This window comes from Aulonocara sp. 'chitande type north' Nkhata Bay, linkage group LG10, assembly GCF_057382095.1.
Source record: "Aulonocara sp. 'chitande type north' Nkhata Bay isolate Kocher_YH1m ecotype deep benthic linkage group LG10, A_spYH_male_GT1.1, whole genome shotgun sequence".
Classification (NCBI taxonomy): domain Eukaryota; kingdom Metazoa; phylum Chordata; class Actinopteri; order Cichliformes; family Cichlidae; genus Aulonocara; species Aulonocara sp. 'chitande type north' Nkhata Bay.
In genome coordinates this window covers 5,089,025-5,112,350 of record NC_141353.1, presented here as the reverse complement: position 1 = coordinate 5,112,350, position 23,326 = coordinate 5,089,025, and the positions used below count along the sequence as shown (strand labels likewise).

The following is a 23,326-nucleotide window of genomic DNA, read 5'->3' as shown; positions in this document are numbered from 1 at the left end:
GTAGGAGATAACATAGAAAGAAATCCACCCCAACAGATAGAACGACCATTGGTCATTAATAGAGCAGAGATGGGAGCAGGAGATTACACAGAAAGAAATCCACCTCTAGAAATAGAACAACCCGTGTACAATAATGTAGCAGAAGAAGATCCAATTATTGATGAAATCAGGTGGTGGGAAGATGAGGGATCTGAGAGCGACACTGAAAGTGTTCCTGATAGTGACACAGATGACGATGGAGACAATGGCCAGGATGCTCCTGTGCTATTGCCCCCCAACCCAGTACCAGGCGGTTCGAGGAGGAGACCAAGGGAGGAGGAGGATGAAGAAGAAGAAGATGGGAGAGCTAGGAAAATGTCTAAACACTGAATTTTGAGCTGAGCTGGACAGTCAGTGTTGCACCCATCTTCCAAAGCTACATGTGTCCTACATTGCGTTTCTTTCTGCAGAGGAGCTTGCTTCCAATAAAAGCAGCAGGAACAAAGACAGGAAACAAATAAAAAGGAAAAAGTGAAAAACTGCAAAGCAGAAAAGCAGAAAAGGAGGAAACAGAGACTCAACGAAGGAAGATAAATAACAGGAAAAAAAAGAAGAAAATGTCATGGCTGTGTGAAGGCAGGCAGGAACCCAAGAGCAGGACTCACAGAGGCAAATGTGAAGTCAAAACACCCGTCTTTATTGGGAGTTTGCCGATTGAACAGAAAACTAACTAAACTGGGAAAGCAACAGACAGGAAACCGGGCAAACAGAACAAACAGAGTAGAATGAAGAACGACGCAACGACGAGCAGGGTGAGACTCAGACACTAAATACAAGAGGTGAACAGGACTGAAAGGACACAGCTGGGAGACACGGCTGACACTGATTACACAGACGAGACAGGGAGAGCACAAAACTGAACACACTGACATAAGACACAGACCTTCAAAATAAAACAGGAAATGCACAGACTGGACTCAGAGACACAGTAACAGACAGAGAACAGAAGGAACACATGGGCAGAAACTAAACAGAGGGAACACAGAACCCAGTGTCCTACATGTAACATGCTCAGAGACTGAATCTCGGCTGGCCCCCTCTGACCCACGGACTTAGTTTCCTGCCACCAGGGACCTGTTTACCAGACTTCCCATATACCACCCGTGACCCAATATGATTGTGCATACAAGTGGAAAGCAACATATGTGTCTCATATCACTGGTACCTTGTTAGATGGTGATGATTGTGGTCTCACTGGTCGCAGACATGGAGGGAGTGGTCCTATTGGTTGGCTCCCACATTAGGAAGGCGGGGTTGGGGCCTTCCTATCACCATTGTGCTAACGTAATTATACAATAGCATTTACAACACCACCATCTTCAAATAGAAAAACACATTATGGAATGCTATCAGTTGTGTATTGGCCTCCCCAAACCCTGGACCTCAACATTAGTGAATAGTGGGATCATCTTGACAGAGAAGGGAAGGAAAGGCAGCCAACATCCAAAAGAAGAGCTTTGAATGCATGTCTTTATCCTGTCTTCCTTCTCACCCCAACCGGTCGCAGCAGATGACCGCCCCTCCCTGAGCCTGGTTCTGCCGGAGGTTTCTTCCTGTTAAAAGGGAGTTTTTCCTTCCCACTGTCGCCAAAGTGCTTGCTCATAGGGGGTCATATTGTTGATTGTTGGGTTTTTCTCTGTATCTATTATTGTACGATCTACTGTACAATATAAAGCTCTGTGAGGCGACTGTTGTTGTGATTTGGTGCAATATAAATAAAATTGAATTGAATTGAATTGAATTGAATTGAATTGTTCACACTGCTGACTCATGACTGTGTAGCAACACATAGTTCAAATCACATCATTAAGTTCGCTGATGACACGACCGTGGTGGGTCTCATTAGCAAGAACGACGAGTCAGCGTACAGAGAGGAAGTGCAGAGACTAACGGACTGGTGTAAAGACAACAACCTGTCTCTGAATGTTGACAAGACAAAAGAGATGGTTGTTGACTTTAGGTGGACACGAGGCGACCACTCACCGCTGAGCATCAACGGCTCCTCTGTGGAGATCGTCGACAGCACCAAATTCCTGGGCGTCCACCTGGAGACGGCCCTCGGCTGGTCCCTCAACACCAGCTCCCTGCACAAGAAAGCCCAACAGCGTCTCTTCTTTCTGAGAAGACTGAGAAAGGCCCGGCTTCCACCACCGATCCTGACCACCTTCTATAGAGGAACTATCGAGAGCATCCTGGGCGGCTGCATCACTGTCTGGTTTGGGAACTGTGCCATATCAGACCGCAAGACCCTACAGCGGATAGTGGGAACAGCAGAGAAGATCATCGGGGTCTCTCTCCCCTTTATTGAGGACATCTACACCACACGATGCATTCGCAAAGCCACCAGCATTGTGGCTGATCGGACACACCCCTCTCACACACTCTTCACACTCCTGCCATCTGGAAAAAGGTACCGAAGCATTCGGGCACACACATCCAGACTGTGCAACAGCTTTTTTCCACAAGCCATCCGTCTCCTCAGCAAAAAGGGACTGACTGATAAACACGCACACGCACACACACACATACACACACACTAACATTATCACTCAGCTTAACTCAACTACCTCAAAACATTGAGACTGGACTGACTAATCAACACAAGCACAAACACATTGACCTACACCACCAAACCATCGCACACACCAACCTGTAAATGGTCTTTTGCACAATATTATTACTGGACTTTCTGCACTAACTTCTGCACTTCCTAATTTTTGCTGCTACACTAAGGAATGTTTACTGTTCCTCCACTACCTCAACTCATCATCACAAAACCTTATTATTATGTTACGTTGTGTTTTTTTTTTTGTCACACTGTCACTTGCTGCTCTTGTTTGCACATTTGCACGTGCACTTTGTTGTCTGCTGTCTGATAACAAAAAAAAAAAGTCATCCTTAGAGATAGTTAGATAGTTTTTTGTTAATTTATGTTGTAATTTATGTTAGGTCAGTCTGTCTTGTCTCTGCTAGCCAGCTAACTAGGCCTCTTAGTTAGCTAGTTTAGAGTTTTCTGTTAAATTATGTTGTAAATTTATGTTGCATGTAGCACCTTGGTTCCTGGAGGAACGTTGTTTCGCCTCACTGTGTACTGTTAAACTGTATATGGTTGAAGTGACAATAAAGCCAACTTGACTTGAATTGAACTGAATTGAATGTCCTTCAAGAAGCCTGGAGAACTTTTCCTGAAGACTACTTTCGCTATAATAAAAAAAAAGAAAAAATTAAAGCAAAGGTAATGACTAGTTTGGGTGTTGTAGTCCTTTAATAATCAAGGAAAAGTAGTAAATCCACAATTTTAAAAAAAAATGCTTTTATTATAAATAATCCTGGTGTGGATTAGTTACTTACACATCAAACCAATGTTTTACAGGCAGAACATTGCTCATCTGAGTTTTTACAGACCCAGAGTGAAATTCACACAAGTTCAGCTTTCATTACCTGATCAGTGCGCCACTGAAGCAGACCCACTCTGCTCTGTCTTTGAAGATTCACCATGAGAAATTGGCATTCCTTGCTCTAACTGTCCACAATATGAAAGTCACAGGAAAAACCGACATGTCTTTTTTTTATGTTTGTTTGTTTGTTTTAACCCACTATGGTGCCACTTAAAATCCCTGTGTTTGAACAGTACACTTCAATTCTGCTTTAACAGCAATCCTTGATGTGCAGGGAAACATCAGGGTTAGCAAACTCACAACGCGAGTCTTCTTTCTCTGGGCCACATGTGTAATATTTATGTTTTTGTCCATCGAGCCACTCCATAGAGCTTCACCGCAAGTCATGATTAATTGCAGCAGAGAATAAACACCAGCCTTCAGACCAGCTGCAAAACAGAAAAATAAACACGTGGACAAAATGCATAAATTTGCTGTAATGTAAGTTAATAAAGTAAGTTACATACCGCAAAAGCCAATAGCTCCTCCAGTCACACAACCACTGTTGCCTTGGGGCAGACTGACAGAAGCGAGGCTGCCATATCGCGCCATCGGCCCCTCTGACCACCACCAGTAGGCGGCAGGTGAAGTGTCTTGCCCAAGGACACAACGACCGAGTCTGTCCGAGCCAGGGTTCAAACCGGCAACCTTCCGGTCACAAGCCGAACTCCCAGCTCTTTGAGTCACGATCGCCCCAAAGTTTTTTCCACTTTGGATGCCTCCAGTGAGTTCTGGCAAATTCCACTGGACCCCAGCTGCCAAAAACTGACCACGTTCATAACTCCCATGGGCAGGTTTTGCTTCAGGCGTCTGCCATTTGGCATAACAGCACCCGAGATCTTCCAGCGGCTCATGAGCACTTTGCTCAAGGGCCTAGATGGGACTGTCATTGTGATGGACGACATACTGGTTTTCGGGGCTAAGAAAGAGGAGCATGACCAACGCTTAGATGCAGTATTACTGACAATCAAAGCATCAGGCCTTAAGCTCAACAGGTCCAAGCAGCTATGGCCTGCATGCTGCACTGTTACAGGACCATGACGGGGAGTTTTGGCCTGTTGCTTTTTGTTCTCGCACTCTCACAGATGCAGAGAAAAGATATTCACAGATTGAAAAAGAGTGTTTAGCATCTGTCTGGGCCTGTGAACGTTTTTCCCGCTACATCCAAGGCATGGGTCATGTATGTGTACAAACTGACCATAAGCCCTTGGTGCCTTTGATCAACTCATACGACCTTGACCAAACACCACTGAGATGTCAGAGACTGCTGATGCGACTGATGTGATTCAGTGTCACTGCTGAGCATGTTCTCGGTAAACAGTTAGTGGTGGCGGACGCACTCTCCAGACATCCACTGCATGGATGCTATCAGTTCGAGACAGACAGCCGGGTCAAGGTATATGTGAGCAACGTAGTGACAAGCAAACCTATCAAGTCACATAAGTTGGAGGAAATTCACAGTGCTACACAGATGGACCCAGAGCTTCAAAAAGCAATCATTTTCATCAGACAAGGGTGGCCTTTGAGAATGGCAAAGAGTTCATCACTGCAAGGCTTCTATGCAGCCAGAAGCCACCTTTCAGAATCAGACGGTCTAGTGCTCTACCACGATCGCATTGTAATTCCCACAGCACTCAGACCCAGTGTCCTTGACCAATTACATGAAGGCCACCAAGGACTAACTAAATGTAGAGAGCGTGCAAGATCAACAGTGTGGTGGCCCACCATTGGACTTCAAATGACACACAAGGTGAGATCATGCAACTTTTGCAGAGAGCACAAGCCTACACAGCGACGGGAACCCCTCGTGACTACTCCTCTGCCCAATGGCCCCTGGCAAACGATTGCAGTACTCGAAAAGACATTGTTGCCCAGTCCAGTCAATAGGGACACGGTTTGCCAAAGGGATGCTCCAAAGGGAGACTGAGGACTATCTCCTTTCTATGTTCTAAGGGCAGAATAATACCTTATCAGGACTGAGGGTAGTCTACCCCTGTGATGTCGTACGTTCTGACAACACTGTTTTATATTTAAAGTACTTTTGTTAAAGGGGAAGATGTTGTGAGATTTATTTTTCTTGTACTAGGAAGGCTACTATGGGGCCGGCCACTAGAGGTCGCTGGAACACTGTATGTTTTTGGAAAATTGATGTAGCCACGTACACTGGTGCTACAGTTCAATAAAAGTAGTCCGTGCTGAATAAACCCTGCGTCTTATTGCCTCCTATCATGACAGAGCTTGAGCAAGATCTTACTATTTCACAGATGTGGCGTATGGCTGAATTGTGTAAGCCTGATTTATACTGTCCTCAATAAATCTGTGTTTGTTTAATATAGGGCAGAAATATGATAAAATACTTATAATTGTAGAGTTTGTTTTCATGGAAAGTGAGAATTTTTTTTGTTTTGAAACAAATAATAATCATTTTTAAATAATCTCTTTAGTCACAATAAATTTGCAGTGAGCAGGAACATTGTGCACTGAATTCCTGTTTTTTTCTAAATGTAGGTATTATCAGCATCCGATAAAGATCCTTCTCAAAAAAAAGTCTTTGCCAAATTTTAGACACATTACAGAAACATAAGAGCTTCTAAAAGCATCTTGGCCATTTGGCAGCTGTTGAAACACATCCAGACATATTGGAATATTAGGATATATATTATTGGACTGGAATATTAGAAACTACATGTGTATCCCCAGTCAAAATTGCACTCACACAGTAGTCCTGAGGAAATAAACATTTTTGTCTGTCTTTTTTGATAACTTGTAAAAGTCAAAGTTTCCAAAGAATAGATTCAAATGAAAAAAGAAAAAGAAAAAAAACTTGTGTAATTTATCAGGAGTGATCATACTAAATGCAAAACAGAAGCAAATGAACACACAACTGGGGTAGAATGTTTATTAGAATTTGCAATTAGCGATGTAACATTCACCTACATGACACAAAGGAAGTCATAAATATGCTAATATGCACAACTCTGTTGAAATGAGCTTCTTTCATCGGGGGATGATATCCACTGATATATCTCCATGTAGTTGGATAGGGATGAATGCACAGATACCTGTCACTCTGATGACACAGTAAATAAAAGTACAAAATAAACAGAGTCCATATCAAATATTTAGATACACGTAAAAAGAAATTAGAAACAAGTCAGAAGAGCACTGGATAATTAGCAAAAAGCAAAAAGTAAAGAAAAAAAGCTTTGTAATTCACTGCACTGCACCCGTAATAGTATTGTTTCCGCTCCTGTACACGGAGTATCAATGGCAATTATTAAAAAGAAGCTAAGCAGATCCTCATTAATCTTATAATATCATTCTGCTTATAACCTTTTTATTATAAAAAATATGACATCAAACATGAAACAGGCATGAGAAACAAAGAACAATCCAAACAGGTTTCCTGCTGCACCTTCAACTGTACAGGTAATGATTCAGAGTCAGAATTCAATTGAATCACAACATTAAGGCAGTTTATACTGTAGGATAAACCCTGCGGTATTACATAGAACATTCTAGCAACTGGAGCAAGCACTTGGTGACAGTGGGAAGAAAAAAAAAAACCTCTTTTAATAGGAAGAAGCCTCTGCTCTGGGAGCGACGGCTTCTTCTTCTACCACGTCTGGTTGGCTGTGAGGGGGGCAGACAAAAGACACACTGTCTGAGAGACAGAGATTAACAATAGAAATTAATATAGAGATTACAATTATTGATTACATGTACAGTGGTGTATAAAAGTAATAAAAAACTGTGATTTTTACAGTGTATTTTTTCCCTTTCTTCCTTCATCCAGGCATATGGGCCAACTTTTTAATACCCCTGAAAAATGGAGAAGTGATCGAGGGTCAGTATGTGGAGCTGCAGGCCCGGTACACTGGCGGCAACCCAAATTCCAAGAGTATCGCCTGGAACTTTTTGATGCCTAACACCAGCCAGATGAAGATGGTAAGGAAACAATTACACTTAAGTCTAATATACTGTATATCAAGCCAAGACAAGAAAAGACTTAAAGGTTTCTAATACTACTGTGCTGTGCAGATAGATGATCCAAAAGGAGGATCACAATCAAATAGATTTAGGGGAAGAAAGAGAACTCAGGAAGGGAAAGGATACAGGGTTTTTTTTTTATTATTTCCCTTAGTGTCTCACCTTACTTTACTCTTTACAGGAAGAAACATTCATTAAATGTAAAAACATTTTCACTGATAAAAGAACAAAACTTAACTGCAATCTATTCAGAGTCGTATGTGTTTAGACAAGATAAAGTGAGCAATTCCCCTCTGACAAATTGTTCAATTCTATTGTATTTTATTTATACAGCACCAAATCACAACAACAGTCACCTCAAGTCACTTTATAGTGTAAGGTAGATCCTACAATAATAGAGAGAAAAACCCAACAATCATATGACCCCCTATGAGCAAGCACTTTGGCAACAGTGGGAAGTAAAAACTCAGTTTTAACAGGAAGAAACCTGCGGCAGGACCAGGCTCAGGGAGGGGCGGGGCCATCTGCTGCGACCAGTTGGGGTGAGAGAAGGAAAACAGGATAAGACATGCTGTGGAAGTGAGACAGAGGTTAATAACTAGAAATAATATGTATATAAACACATAGTGAGCGAGAAAGGTGACTGAAGAAGAAATACTCAGTGCATCATGGGAATCCTCCAGCAGCCTCAGCATAACTCAGGGTCACCTGATCATGCCCTAACTGTACTACTTTAGCAAGAAGGAAACTCTGAATCCTAATTTTAAAAGTAGAGATAGTGTCTGTCTCCCCAATCCAAATCTGGTTCCACAGAAGCGGGGCCTGAAAACTGAAGGCTCTTCCTCCCATTCTACTTTTAAATGAACTAGGAACAACAAGTAAGCCTACAGTCTGAGAGCAAAGTGCTCTAATGGGGTGGTATGGTACTAATTATGTAAGTAACTAAAATTTGACAAAGTGATATTTTTTCCAAACTGCTAATATATGTTTCCTATGCATAATATAATAATAGTAATATGGAGAAAATAATTGACAAGAACCTATTGTGCCTTTTCCAGCTCTTGGTTTTGTTTTTGAATGCTATTAGAGTTGCTTGGCATCATTTGTAGTTGAAAGTAATCATAAATACCAATGCATGAGTTCTTGGTGCAGCCCCTCAGTTCATCTTCTCTTTTAAACAGACAGTTTTTGCTCCTCACCGTTCTTACCTTTAAGGTAACAGGCGATGATGCTTTTAGATCACTGTGGAGTGATTTTGGCCCACTCTTCTTTGCAGAATGCTTTAATTCTTTCACATTGGAGGGCTTTTGAGAATAAACGGTCTGTTTAAGGTCTTGCCAAAGCATCTCAATCAGATTTAAGTTGTTTTCTTTTGCTGCTATGTTCTGGATCACTTTCCTGGTGCATAACTCAAATGTAATTGAACTTCAGAATACAAGCTGATGGCAGGAGATTTTCCTTCAGGATTCTCTGGTATAAAGCAGAATTCAAGGTTCCATCAGTTACAGCAAGTGATCAAGGTCCAGACCATCAGGTGACTAGATTACTCAAAGAAAACAGATTTTAATCTAAGAACATCTTTACTTTTTACTGTAAATGATGCATCTGCCTTGAACCGTTCTATTTATACTGTATTTCAGCCCCTTCCACTGCAGAGATACATATGCTGGAACTAGGTTTTATATCAGGCTTCTTTTGTTGTGTTTTGTTTTTTATTGTACAAGAGCCATATTCGTTAGAATGTAGTATTTATCTAACAATACAGACCTGCATAATTTGTGTTAATTAAATTGCAGAGAATGAGAGCTGAGAATTTATAGATCAGGTTCAAGAACATTAATATTACTGTTTAATTTGGCCTTATAGGTGGAAATGTGAAGGTTAGATTTAATTTTATTCACAACTGAACATAGAAAACATGTCCAATGTTTAAACTGAGAACGTACCTTTTTAAAGTGTGGGCTGTGAGTCCGCCGTGCACTGTTTACCTCACCTGCCGATATGCGTCATGTGTAGTTGCTTTGGAGGAGGCTGTAAAACTTTGTGTAGAGTCCAGTAAAGGTTGATGAGTCAGTGAAGCTAACTTCTGTCCAATGTCAGTGATACTAAGGTGAGTTGTTGAAGATGTCCTGAACTTTCCTCTGTAAGCACTGCTGATTTTACCAGTGTTAGTGAAACTTTCTTTTCTTTAAAGTCTTGCACTTGGACATTTAGCAAATAAATCTCTGGAAATGTTTTGGATAAATACAAAGTCCATTACATCCCTGACCTGGATGTCAGTGACACAGGTCAGTGATATCTGTTATGCACAACTACTTCTTCGTGTGCTTTCTTTTATGTACTAAAAGACCCCAAAAAACCCCCTTTTTTTAATCTTCTTTTTGTTTCATGTGACGCTTGCTTTCTGTCCTTCTGTCCAGATCATCTCCTACACCGACAACGAGGTGAAGGTGTTTGACGGACAGTTTAAGGGCCGTGTCGGTTTCCTACATCAGATGCCATCATCAGATGTGTCGTTCTACATCAACAACACCCGGGAGTCCGATTCAGGAAGCTACATCTTTCAGATTGTTAATGATGGTATTACTGAAACGGTTACCCTGGATGTGAAAGGTAAGGGAAATTCACCCGTTGCACAGCTGTACTTCTCAGATTCACTGTGAAACAGTAAAACAGAAAGTCTTGTAATAAAACATTACATAATCCTCTCCCCTCAGTCCCTCCTTCTGTTCCGAAGTGCTCTATGACAGGGAAGCCAGAGGTAAAAGGAAATGTTACTCTGATCTGCATGTCCAGCTCTGGGAAACCTATTCCTTTGTACAAGTGGAAGAAAACCAGCCCCACCTCTGAGGTCTTCTTCTCACCCATGCTCAGTGAGTGCACAGCGAAAAAACAAAGAGTCATTGTTTGCTATAAATGTGAATTATTGATAGAAAAAGCAGCCTGCACACCGTCTTTTGGGATTGTCACTTAGCACATCTTTGAGAACTGTTATACATGTGAAATAATGTGTCTTCATGTGTGTTTGACTGTCTTTTCCATGTAAACTGCTGTGTTAGATGAGAAGACTGGCACTCTGAAGCTGAACAACCTGAGCAGCAACATGTCGGGGAAATACGTGTGCACAGCCAGCAACACGGTGGCAGAAAAGAGCTGCGCAATCGACCTGCACATTACCAACTGTACGCAGCAAGTGTAACCCTGGTTATGGTTTATTAATAAAAATAAGTGATGAAAAATAGTTATGGACCACACATTCAGATACACTATTATCAAGCATGAACAGCGAGCATCGATGTAATTAATTATTTCTGTTGGACACGATCATATCCTACTAATTTCTTATGACTGCTGACACGTCATAAGAAAACTAAATGAATATGCAGCGAACTTTCTTACATATATATTAAAATATTACAAATATACAATAATTTAGCAAAAGTATCATTATAAACCCCTATCACTCATGACTTACACAGATTCAAAGTAAAAAACAAACCCTGTTTGCCAGACATGTTTAACGTTGCTAGCATAGGGCTGTGACATTTTACATTGTAACCATTAGCTTAGCTGACTTTTCTATTCAGCAGCTAAGAAAATTATACTTTTGTCAAAGTTGGCTGAATTTGTCTTACTTTAACATGAGTCTGGACAGTCAACCATGCCCAACACAACCTAGCGTCCTGGGAATATATAATGTTGCAGAAGCCTGAAAACAATGGACAGCGGTAAATTAGTGATCAACATCGCAGCATTATTGTAGTGTCTTTACATTACAATATAAAGCGCCTTGAGGCAACAGCTGTTGTGATTTGTCCCTATATAAATGAAACTGAATTGTAGCTTAAAACTGATTTGCTAGGTCACAACACAACTGGTCACCTGATTAGTCCATCTCTATGTCAAACAGAAAGGACATCTTTACATGACTCGAATATAAAACATTAATCTGCTTTTCTAGCCAGTGCTGTACAAGTACTATTGATTCTACACGAAATGAGGTAATAAAAGTGTTTTTAAATTCTTTGAGATAGTAATTGTATGTTCTTTAATTCCAGCCAATAAAGTGGGGGTGATTGTTGGTGCCACAGTTGGCTCAGTGGCTGGCTTCATCTTCCTCCTTTTTGTGTGCCTCGCTTTTGTCTTCGTGATAAGGAGAAGAAACAACGAGGATGACTTGGCCAATGAAATCAAGTGAGTCAGTGTGGCTTAAATGCAAGCAGAATTTTATCATTTAAAATTCGTAACAGCATCTCAGCTGGCCAGCAGATCTGAACCAGGACCCTTTTGCCACAGTGCTAAACAGTGTCAGTTCAGGCAAGTCATAAGTGGCAGCGTTGGTAGATGAAGTTCTTGTTGCTGCTGCTTTGAATCAAATTCATTTTAGTCCTTTGCAGATGACCCAGGTTTTACTTTTGACATGTACCAATTGCACAGGAATGCACATTTTGATCTTGCACATTTCTCAAACTAAAGTGATTCTATCACACCTGTTTAAGAAGCCTGTTTTTCAGATTTAATTTTCATATCCTGTGATAGCAGAAACAAATTACCATAGTTTCAAGATTTAATGAAGTACTCCATTTCAGTGTTACTGTGAACTAATTATGCATTTCTAAAAGTAATCTACACGCCACAAATAAGTAATCCTGCACCTCGATGTCTACAGGGAGGATGCTCAGGCTCCCAAGCGTGTGTCATGGGCTAAGAGCGGCATGGGTTCTGACATCATCTCCAAGAATGGCACCCTGTCCTCCATCGCCTCCAGCCCACACCACAAAGAGTCCTCCCATCACCACAACAACCACCACCACCACCTGCAGCAGTATCCACAGCGCCCCCCCTCAGACACTGCATCCATCATCACCGCCACAGGCAGCAATGCCGGCTATAGACCGTCCCGCCACCAAGGGGCCTCCACTCCCACCCATTACAGCTACAACAACAACACCACCCTGCCACGTGAACAGCCATTGTCCCCCGAGGCCGGCAGCAATGGCGGTTCCATGCCCAGACCCGAGCGCTACACCCAGTTGCCTCAGGCACAGGCGCTGCCGCAAACGTACAACCAGCCTCGGCTGCAGCTCCAGACCGCTCCCTCCCCGCCACCACTACCCACCTCCACCATCATGGCCTCCAACATCACCCGAATGGGAGGCGTGCCCATTATGGTTCCTGCACAGAACCAGGCCGGATCTCTAGTCTAGCATGAGCTAAGGGAATACTCTCACAAAGGATCAATTGCTGATTTTTCAAAGGGACTTTAATATTTAGCAAAGAATTCAAAATGAAAGGTCATTTACTGATGCCAACAAGCTCTCAGACACACTGTTTACTTCCTTTAAGAATACTTACTTATAGTTCTTTTGTACTCTGTATGCACTGTACACATTTGAAACTATGTATAGATATGATTTTCATACATTTGTCCAGTATCATCTTTTCTACTTTATGGATTTTAATGTTTTCATTTTTCATATTTAGATTTTTAAATGTAATTTCTTCCAAACTGTTTTCCTCCTGCCATTTACTAACCGCAGCTGGAACGCTGTGTGTGCTAATCTCACGGACAGGAAAAAAAAGAGCACCAGCATGCTACACTTTATCCATTGTCTTTATTTAGAGAAACTACCTGAAGGACTCATAGGTCATTACTGTTTAAGAAGGAGAATGTTGCTCATAAACACTGGGTTTAATCTATGTATTATTAACTCTATTTCAGCACCAGACATCAAAAGACAACATAATGTGTTGTGTGATAAAGTTTGCCCTTGCAAAGTATCCTAATCCTTTTTTTTGGCTTTGCTTCTGTTGGGTTTTCAACTTGATTTCAAAATGCTTTTAAACTCACTTCTTTAAATACAGATGAGCAAAAGCTTCTGATAATACTGAGCTGTTTAGGACTGCAGAACAGTAAATTTGCTTATATTCTTGACTAGTACTAATAACCAGTGTTGGGGAAGTTACTTTGAAAAGGTAATTAATTATAGTTACTAGTTACTTCTTCAAAAAAGTAACTGTTAGTAACTGAGTTACAATATTCTAAAAGTAATTAATTACTTGAAAAGTAACTATTGCGTTACTTTATAAAAATGTTTAACCCTCTGGGGTCCAGGGTATAATTGGCCATTTTAACCACTTCTGATTTGACCTCTACATTTCACCTTTAAAAACTGTTTACTTGTTTGGTATCATTCTTTTCAGCACAACCTCACGTGTCTGAATTTCCAGTTATGTTTTCATTTTGACATACTGTATTAACACAATTGATCTAAAATCAGACAAAAAACATAAAATCAGAGTAGAAAAAGTGATATTTTTTACTGTAACAACAACAAACATGTTTAATGAATTATATTTCATAACTTTAAATGCAAATATAAATTGTCAATTTTAAAATCCTATGCACAAGTTTTGCAAACAACAACGTTATTTGCATCCATTTACCTTTTACCTTGATTTTTTAAATAACCATTTCAAACTATTTACAGAACAATCAGTTGTTCTGCATTCAATAAGATGCAACACAAATTATTTGTGCCACTCCAAAAACACAATTTCTGTCCACTATAAAGGAGAACATCACAGCCTGATACCTGCAGGTCTGACAGCAGCAGGTGTATCACTCCTGTTTCTACCTGGAGACAGCAGTCGCCTCATTGTTCTGACACACAACACAAAACTATCCACAACACTACACACTAACTACACACTCCAAACACGCTAAACGTCACAAAACTCTCTCTCTCTCTCTCTCTTTTTCGTTAGACAGTGATCATGATTACCGTCCGCGGGAGCGCGCACAGCTACTTAACGCTGTAGCGTCCACATTACTTACAGCTACTTCCATGCAACTGATATAAGATGCAGTAAGCTGAACACAGCTTCAATCGTCTGTTTGTTGAAAAATAGTAACGGAGCGCATTTTCTTGTTAGTAACTGTAACGGCGTTGTAACGATAGGAATAGTAATTAGTTAGATTACTCATTACTGAAAAAAGTAATGCCGTTATTCCCATCACTGCTAATAGCTAATAACTAATCATTTAAAGTTGCCTGCAGCATTCAAATTGTAAATATGTGAATTTTGGGGGGTAATTGGTAGCACGTTGTTGAGTGCAGCCTTTATGGACAACAGAAACAGGGGACGTGTTTGCCTTTATTACCACTTTGTGTTGGCATTCTTTTGTAACTTAGTCATCATCTGCGTCATCAGCATAAATTCATTACATACATTCATTATTTGGACCTGTTCTTCTAGACTGGCGCAAAGAGCTTATAGCAGAGAAAGACACCCGGTGATCACACAGTCCCGCACAGTGAGGATAAAGCTCTCGCTTTTAACAAGAGGGAGTAGGAGCCACCTTCTTTGACCAGTAGTGGATCAAGAAACTGAAAAAATATACAACCGGCCATCTGCCACAACCCAACCAGTCGCGGTAGATTGCCGCCCTTCCCTGAGCCTGGTTCTGCTGGAGGATTATTCCTGTTAAAAGGGAGTTTTTCCTTCCCACTGTTGCCAAAGCGGGTCATATTACTGTTGGGCAACTAACAATAATATGACTTTCTTTGTATTATTTCTCCGTATTATTGTAGGGTCCACCTTACAATATAAAGCGCCTTGAGGCAACTGTGATTTGCTGTATAAATAAAATTGAATTGAACTGAAGAGCAAAAAGAGGCCACCAAATATATCAGCTAGCAGCAGAGCACCACTATGCATCACATCAGGATTAGAACCATAAGGCAGGTCTCCTTTCAAAATGGTCCACCACACTTCAGTACTTATGTATTTAAACTCCTTGGAAAAAAATTGTGGATATACAGTTATGTAGCACAAATTTGACAAATTTCTATAGTTTCTTTACTTGAGTATATCAAGTATTCACATTCTACTTAGAAATATTTGGGGAAATGTTAACAAGCGTAAAGCGCACGAAAGTCTGTTAAGAAGCCTCGAGATGCATTGTTAGGTCAGCAAATTTGAGCCATTTTATCAAGTTTCATTTAAGCTGATGGAGTTTTTGGCTAAAAACCTAAAGACTCCATCAACATTATTGCAGGACCATCAGTCTTGCACTACAGATATTCCTGGAATCTCGACCTCTTTAGACTTTCTTTATGCACCTTGGAAGTTAACAAATGTGTTTCAGTTTGCTTCTAATCTGAAACAAATAAACTAGATTTGGTTCAGAAACTATTTTCCATTTCCAAAATGTGTGGACATATTTTGAATAAAAACTGCTGTGAGGGAGGCACTGTTTTGTAAAAATCACATTTGTAAGAATGTATCCAAATAGCTAAGGTCATTTTAATACACTGAATGATTCCAGAACTTCTTTTCATTAGTTAAGAACTAAAACTATTTATTATGTTTTTACACATTAGCGCTATTTGTAATGTCTGTTGTTACTGAATATGATTTCGATTTGGAAAAGAGAAGAAAGTGTGGTCATATTCTGCTGTAGTGTAATTACACTGGAGCATATGTTTGTTATTTAAGCTTTTGGTTAATGTGCACAGATATTTTTACAATTATTTACATGACATTCTGAGATGAAGGCTGATGAGGTTGAAGGAAAACCTACTGTAAAAGCATCTCATGCAAACCACTTGAGAATATAAGCTCAAGACTAAAGTCAAGATTTCATGAGGGAAGTTGAAAGAAAAGAGGAAATCTGTTTGCTGTGCATTTAAGACTCTGTGTCCTTTAAAAGTGTACATTATGGACATTCAAATGTATTCAACGCAAGCCTTTATTTTTATATTGTACATGTATAAAAAGCACATTAAGAAAAGTGAAAGAAGTGCTCACTATCACACTGAGTTATAAACCAGTGTGGATTGTATAACTGCTGTGGACAAATTGGTGGCCAAACAAATATGCTTACTTATACAGACGGCCTAAACTGTAGACAATAATGTGCAGTGTGCACTTGTATCTTCCATATTTATGTTCATTGAAAATGCCTTGTATTATATTTTCAATTAAAATTTAAAAAGATCAGCTGTTTGTGAGTTTTGTTTTATTCTTGTTTTCCAAGTTTTACCAATTTTGTCTTCTTGGCAAGCTTGTAGAAGGAAGGAAGGATTGATGACTGAGCTTGAAAGGACACAGGGTTTTCCTTTGGCGTTTTTTGTTAGAAAAAAGCTGACAAGGATCTGTCATTAAACAATCCAGCACCAAGAGAGGACCAGCCACTCCTTTAAGTAGCGGTTCAGGACAATGTCATCACAGGCGTGTGGAAGTGTGGAACCAACAGGCAGAAAATCTCCACTAAGTCCCGCTGCTGCACAAAAACAAGCACACACACGTAAACACACAAACCAGGATAGCAGAGGAATTGAGTAGATAGCTGAGGTGGAGAGATGGACAGGAAGTAGGAGGTCAGCATGGAGAGGACAGAGGGAACAGATACAAAACTGATGAATAATCAGCAAATACAATGATGTCAAAAGTATGACAATCCCTTAAAAACATCCTGGGATCAGAGCTTTCTGTGTGAACCAGAGGCGGAGCCAGACATTTGAAACACCCGGGGCTTAGCCCAAAAGGATAGTATGCATGTGGGATTTTTTTTCCCTTGGGGGGGGGGGGGGGGGGGTAGAAATGACTGAAAGATTAATTGGCTCTGTTTTGAGTTTTGTTCAAAAAAGAATGACTTCATATAGGGAAAAATATATATCACATGTGCAGAACACCTTAAACTAGTTTTTTAATTAAGCAGCAAGGCAGAACAAAATCAGGGCTGTATCAAGACACGAGGACTAAACCCCAATTCAACCAGACCGAGAACTGATCCAGAATTAAAACACGACTACAACAGTTCAAAATCAGGACTACTTGGGACTTAACAAAGACAGAACCAGAATCAGAACTAGATGATAGTAGCACTAAAAATCATCATAGACCTGCACTACATTTATTTTTTAATTTTACCAAAGTACAATATTTAGATTGAGAAAGGTTTATATAATTATTTAGCCTTGTTGTGCAAACAAGCCTGCATAACTTAATAAATATAGAATTTGAAAAATAACAAACCTAAAAAGAAACACTAGGTATGAGATACATGAGTACCTATGATACGGTGATACTTTTGGTAAACAACCATTTGACTAACATGTGTGTCTCACCTGCTCTTGTTCATCTCTGTTCTGTCCTCATTCTCCATCTCCCTCTCTGTTCCTCTCTCCCTCTTTGTGCTGACAATCATCAAATATACAGATATTTACAAACTCTTCAGATAAAAACACTAACACTTTTTAATTGTAACATCAAATCAGACTAAATGTTTATTTTTTTAGATTGATAAATATAAAAAACATATTTGTTAACTTTAAGAGTAAAGAGAGAAATCGTCTGTATTTCTTAATTGCAAATGGCACCAAATTGTATTCAAACTGAGCCACACTTATGGAGCTCCACAGTTCTTTTCCTGGTGTTTTGGTTGACATCTCTTGATTTTCCCATGTCACAGAAACAGGCTCTGTGTTTTGCCTTATATGCATCCACAGCTGTGCCACCTGTTTACTCACATGGACTCTACTAACCTATCAGAAGCTTCTTCAGCTCAGAATGGAATCGTCTGGAGTTTTCTTATTAATTAACAATAAACTTAGTGTATATGTACTCCTAAATTTGATGAAAGTGATAAAAAACAGAAAGCTCTGTCTCTCTTTATTGTGACATATAACTAATTCAAAATATATTTCAATATTTATCTAAAACAAAAGTTTACTCTAAATTGATGTTGTGCAGTAAAAATGTTTTATGTTTTCTCCCTAAAGTGTAAATATCTGGTTACAAATGTGAATATCCTGCTGTGTACTGAAATCCCTCTTGTTTTGCATACAAATATACTGAACAACATACAAAGCATAATATATAAAATAACATTTACCTGAGTTTTTCTTTGAAAGAACCCTCTAATGTCCATTCTTATATTTCAGTACATAACTGAAACCAATTTAGTCGGGGAGGGTAAGAACTGAAAATATGAAATAAACAAACGTAAGCTAAGAATCTCTAAAAAAAAATAGCATTTGTTCGGCTTTTCATTTCGCCATTTGTTGATTCACTTGAAGAGCAAGTAACGTAATATTGGTCAAGTGATCAGTTTGATATCAATCTTTCGTGATGCACCGTCATATTTACATTATTTGTACGGTACGAATGATTTGCTTTGGTACCTGGTCAAACTTAAGCTCTCCTTAGTATGGCTAGCTCCGTCTCTCCAACAGCGCACTGACGGGCAGCAGCTGCCCCGCCCCCTCGCTCAGTCGCTTAGTGCCTGAGCTTGGATCATACCAATATCAGGGGGGGGATTCACGCACAGTCGTAAATTCCCACAGTGTGCACTATGTGCTTCGAATATTGTGTGTACTTTTTGTTTTATACAGTTGTCATCCAGGCATCTAACTATGAAAAAATTGCACTCCAAAATACCCCGGGCTTCTGACAAAACAACCCGGGCTTAAGCCCAGTAAGCCACCCCCACGCTCCGCCCCTGGTGTGAACTGAAAAAGATTCTTCATCTTTTTGCCAAACACATTTCGTTTTTCCAAGATCAGACCTATGCATCCTCTATAGCAGGGGTGGGCAACTCCAGGCCTCGAGGACTGGTGTCCTGAGACCTCTACTGAACCCGCAGTACTTCAACACAGCTCACACTGTTACACTGGAGGCATAAAAATAACCCCTAAAAAGAACAAACCCGGTGATTCTATCAGCTGTAATGGTATCATCTGTCCACAAGGTGTCAGATTTTATTGGTCGATTCACTGAGCAACCCTTTGATATCCATAAAGCTAAAACACTTCACAGCCTGATTGTTTGCTTTGCAACAATCCCACCAACTTCATATGTCTACATTATTGCTGTTGAGAGTTTGATGAGCCAGTACCTTCTGCTTCTGCATAGTCTTTATACAGCAATAAACAGCTGTGAATGTTATTGTATATGAATTTTCTAGAATGAGGCTGTAGAGGTGCTACATAAATCCCAGTGAGGTTCAGCCTACCATGTTGTACTGGATGGGAGACGAGGAGGAAAGAAGCAAGCCTGCTGGAGAAACTCACACTGATTTACAACTGAAAGAAAAAAGTGCAAAAACAGAGAAAAGCCTTACATAAATGAAGAGCTTTTCCCCTCTGCTCCTCCTTCATCAGATCTCTTTCTGGTACAGGAAAATTCAGAATCGATTCGTGTTTATGGATGGATTTATGTGGATGGACCAAAGAAGTTCAAATGAAACATGGAAGCACATAACGGAGTGAGTAGAAACTAGGAAAGTGCTCAAAGCTTTAGCTGTGTGTGAAAATTAACCAAAACAACAATAATGTTTGTCAGGTTACATGGATGAAAATCATCACTTCATAAGATCACTCAGGAGTAACATGACTAAGTACAAGTTCCTGTTTGACTCTAAAAAAAACAAAAAAAACTTCATATTTGAAAGTCCTGAAGTGCACAGTGTCATGTAAAAAAATTAGACTCTAGAAGTAAAAATAGTATTTTATATTCAGTCCTGTATTTAAGAGGGATCCAGTGCAGAGGAGCCAGTGTAGGAGAAAAATGCTCTCCCTTTCTGTTCCCTGTCATTTTTGCTTTGTTTTTTAGGAAATCCTGAAAGTAACAAATTACAGTAGCCAACAGGGAAGCAGCAAAGTCTTAAACACCAGATGTGCTTATCCGGGATTTAAATCTTGAAGTTGGATCAGTGACTCTTGGCTGAATGTCCTGGAGCTGTATGTGAGGCATTCAGGGAACACCAGTCAATCGCAGCTACATTGTTAGCAGAGATTATATTCTTCATGAAATGAACAAAATACAATTACTATTCTCTTAAACAAGCAAAAAGGAAAACCCACAAAAAACAACCATGCTGAGTAAGTTTTTAAAATGTCCTTATAAGATCCCAAAAGATTGACTCTGTAAATCTCAACGTAGCGTTTTCAGTGGGAGAAACATTTTGTCACTCAACCAAGTCACTTCTTCAGTCTCAGCTGGCTACAGGTTTCCCCAACCTTTTAAACAGTACATTTCCACAATGACTGAAACTAGCACCACTGACAAACAATCGGCTGTGAGGTCAGTTCCTTGATCATTAACATGCAAATTGTCTGAGACTAAGAAAGTCACACATGTGCAAATAAGTCTAGGTTAGGTTCCCCCTGTGTCATTGTCCTCTGTGTACCTTTGTGTGTGTGTGTGTGTGTGTGTGTGTGTGTGTGTGTGTGTGTGTGTGTGTGTGTGTGTGTCCCCTCTTTTTCTGTCTCATCTCCCTTAACTGTTTCCGTTGTTTAGAGCACAGGATTTCCTTCTGTGCCACCTAAAGTTACGTAATATTAGCTGCGCTGTTCTGGCTTCTTTTTTGTAAGCCAATTGAAATTCCTTTGTGCCTTGATGCTTGCATAATATTTTTGCTTTCATTTATGCTCATGTTGCTTTATTATCCATCCATCCTCTTCAACGTATCCTTATCAGCCAGTAATGCAATTCATCCTGATCGGTGATTGGTCAAAAGTCTAGGGTGGCAGAAGGGGGGAGAAGAGGCTTGTGATTGGTGAAAAATGTGCAATAAAGGAGACTTCTCTTTTCCATTTCTCTTTTTTTCTTTATCAGGTGATGTCTCCAGCTCCTTTATCTCACCTGATGCCTGGACTGCCGTCTGTGGTCTTCAGTATGATCACAACGTGTTATTTATGTATTTTGACTGACTTACAATGACAGGACAGTAAGCATTATCAGTGCACATGCAATAAAAGCATGTAGTTGTCACTCGAACATTGATGAGGATTTTCCTTTGGCTCTTTTGAACCAAAACAGGTTGGAAAATCCCCTGAAATTAAGAGCAATCGAGAATGAATTGCTTTCTTCTCTTCTGTGTTATTATGATGTGCAAAGACTAGCCATAAAAGGAGTCTTTTAGGTTGCCCCGATGAGACGATGTAATATATTTATTTTATATTTATATATATTTTCCACTTTTATACTGGAAAATGTGAAGGATTATTTATACCATTGTACTAGTCATTTACAGACATGCAAGAAATTAAATGCATACCGTGAACTCTTGACCCGCACACGAAGAGACATTGTTGCACTTTGCTGCCATGTTAGGGTCCACTTGTCAAAGGTCAAAGAGTTGTAAAATCACGACAAAGATGCTATGAGAGATTATGTTTGTCCTGTGACAAAATATTTGAAGAGGGGTCACTGAATAGTTCATTATGAAAATGTTGTGATCATATACCTTTCACAGTCACTCGACCTCAACCAAGACTATTTGGGGGAAATTTGACTGTCATAACAGATAGATATTAGCTTTGTTATTGTTTCCGAATCAATTCCAGGAAACACTGAAGCTGTTGCAGAGGCATGTGTTGTACAAATACTTCAAAAACTTGTGTTTGCCACCTGCTTGTACACATTGCTTCTGTGGTTCCGGTCTGTTATGTGTTTTGTTATGGAAATTTTAACAATAACCTGCAACACACCCAGTGAGCTTGATTTGAAGTGGGTTTAATAAACACATTGCAATGTGGAGAGAGCATCCCAGTGAAACACTAGGATCATCCCACTATCTATTTAACGTCTCCCATTACAATGGCCTCACTGTGTTAACATTCCACATGCATGTAAACTGGTGATGGGAGTGCTCTTACTATAGTAAAGTGAGAAAGTGATATTACTATAACTAATGTGATATGATTAAACATGTGATTACTACATGAGAAAAGAAGTTTGCCTCCACAGTTTCTACATAGTTTTGTCTTCTGAGCCTGTTGGCAGAGAATGCTATTTGTGTGCAACTTAATAAAAACATATCAAACATATTTCTCTTTCTATAGATTTTATTTATTTATACTTGTATGTTTTGTCAGTGCCCTTACGATTATTGTGGTGCTGATTCAAAGAAGATCAGTAAGTCTAAGGCAGATTAAAGCCCAACTTAGGCATTCATTAAGTGAATCCACAACTCACTGTTACTATAACACAGGACACTTCATTAAAGTGGATGAAACAGGAATACAGGAAAACAGCACTGCAGGGTAGTCAATCAGTGAACTTGATTATGAATCCAATGCAAGGGGCTTTACATAATCAACTGTGTACAAAAAGTCAATAGTCCCTGTCAGGTACGCTGGAATCATACATGTTACCATCAACAGTATCATTGTGAATGTTACACACTTAAAGAAAGTTTACAATGAGCAACATGTACTGACAATAGCCATACACAGGTAAATGTGTAGTAAATGGTAATGCAGTAAATCTGCCTAGTACGATATTAAATACACGAACACTTACGACTTCATATATGTCACATCGTTTGTAACGAGCCACGGAAAGCACCACCGGGCACTGCAGACGTGAAGGCGCGTGGATACCGTCTGTGCCTGTGAATTTTTCTGTTTTGAGGACGGCTTCTTTTACCTGTCACTACAGATGGTCTGTTTATGTTTTGATTGAGAGCCTTTTTTTGGGCAGCTGAAGAGGAGAAGTCTATCTTATGGCCAACCTCTGGCTGTATCTTGGTCATATTACCCAGCAAAATCAAGTATGCAGGTTCATCTGTAACAGTCCTTGTGCCACAGATCCACACTGTTGCTTCTACTTTAAACAGAAGAGCAGAGACATGGGTGCAGGTCTCCGCGACTCTGGCCATACAGCTGCAGTGGGCGGCTTCAACCTTCCCTGTGATGCTCACAATGACCCATGGCTGCAATGCTGGTTGATTCAGTCTTTGAGAGTGCAGTACCTGAAACACACACAGGCAAAGTTCAAGACACGAACTTTAATAAGCCAAGGCCGACACAAATGTGTTGTGTCTACGTTCAAATACATTAATCATA

The 23,326-nt window shown here is 40.0% G+C and overlaps 1 protein-coding gene and 1 long non-coding RNA gene across 2 annotated transcripts; one reads left to right on the top strand and one right to left on the bottom strand.

Annotated features, from left to right (window-relative positions):
• Positions 1-6,850: 6,850 nt before the first annotated feature.
• On the top strand, positions 6,851-13,250 carry LOC147320069 (endothelial cell-selective adhesion molecule-like). The gene is made up of 7 exons (XM_086307594.1): positions 6,851-6,905; positions 7,273-7,424; positions 9,887-10,079; positions 10,184-10,339; positions 10,526-10,648; positions 11,525-11,660; positions 12,136-13,250. Exons 1-7 carry the CDS (start codon positions 6,851-6,853, stop codon positions 12,671-12,673), a joined length of 1,353 nt encoding a protein of 450 aa, XP_086163720.1. The 3' UTR covers positions 12,674-13,250.
• Positions 13,251-16,124: 2,874 nt separating this feature from the next.
• On the bottom strand, positions 16,125-18,957 carry LOC147320068 (uncharacterized). The gene is made up of 4 exons (XR_015131204.1): positions 18,659-18,957; positions 18,370-18,456; positions 17,603-17,671; positions 16,125-16,755 (listed from the first exon to the last, which is right to left on the bottom strand). It is a non-coding gene; the product is annotated as an uncharacterized LOC147320068 (long non-coding RNA).
• Positions 18,958-23,326: the final 4,369 nt, after the last annotated feature.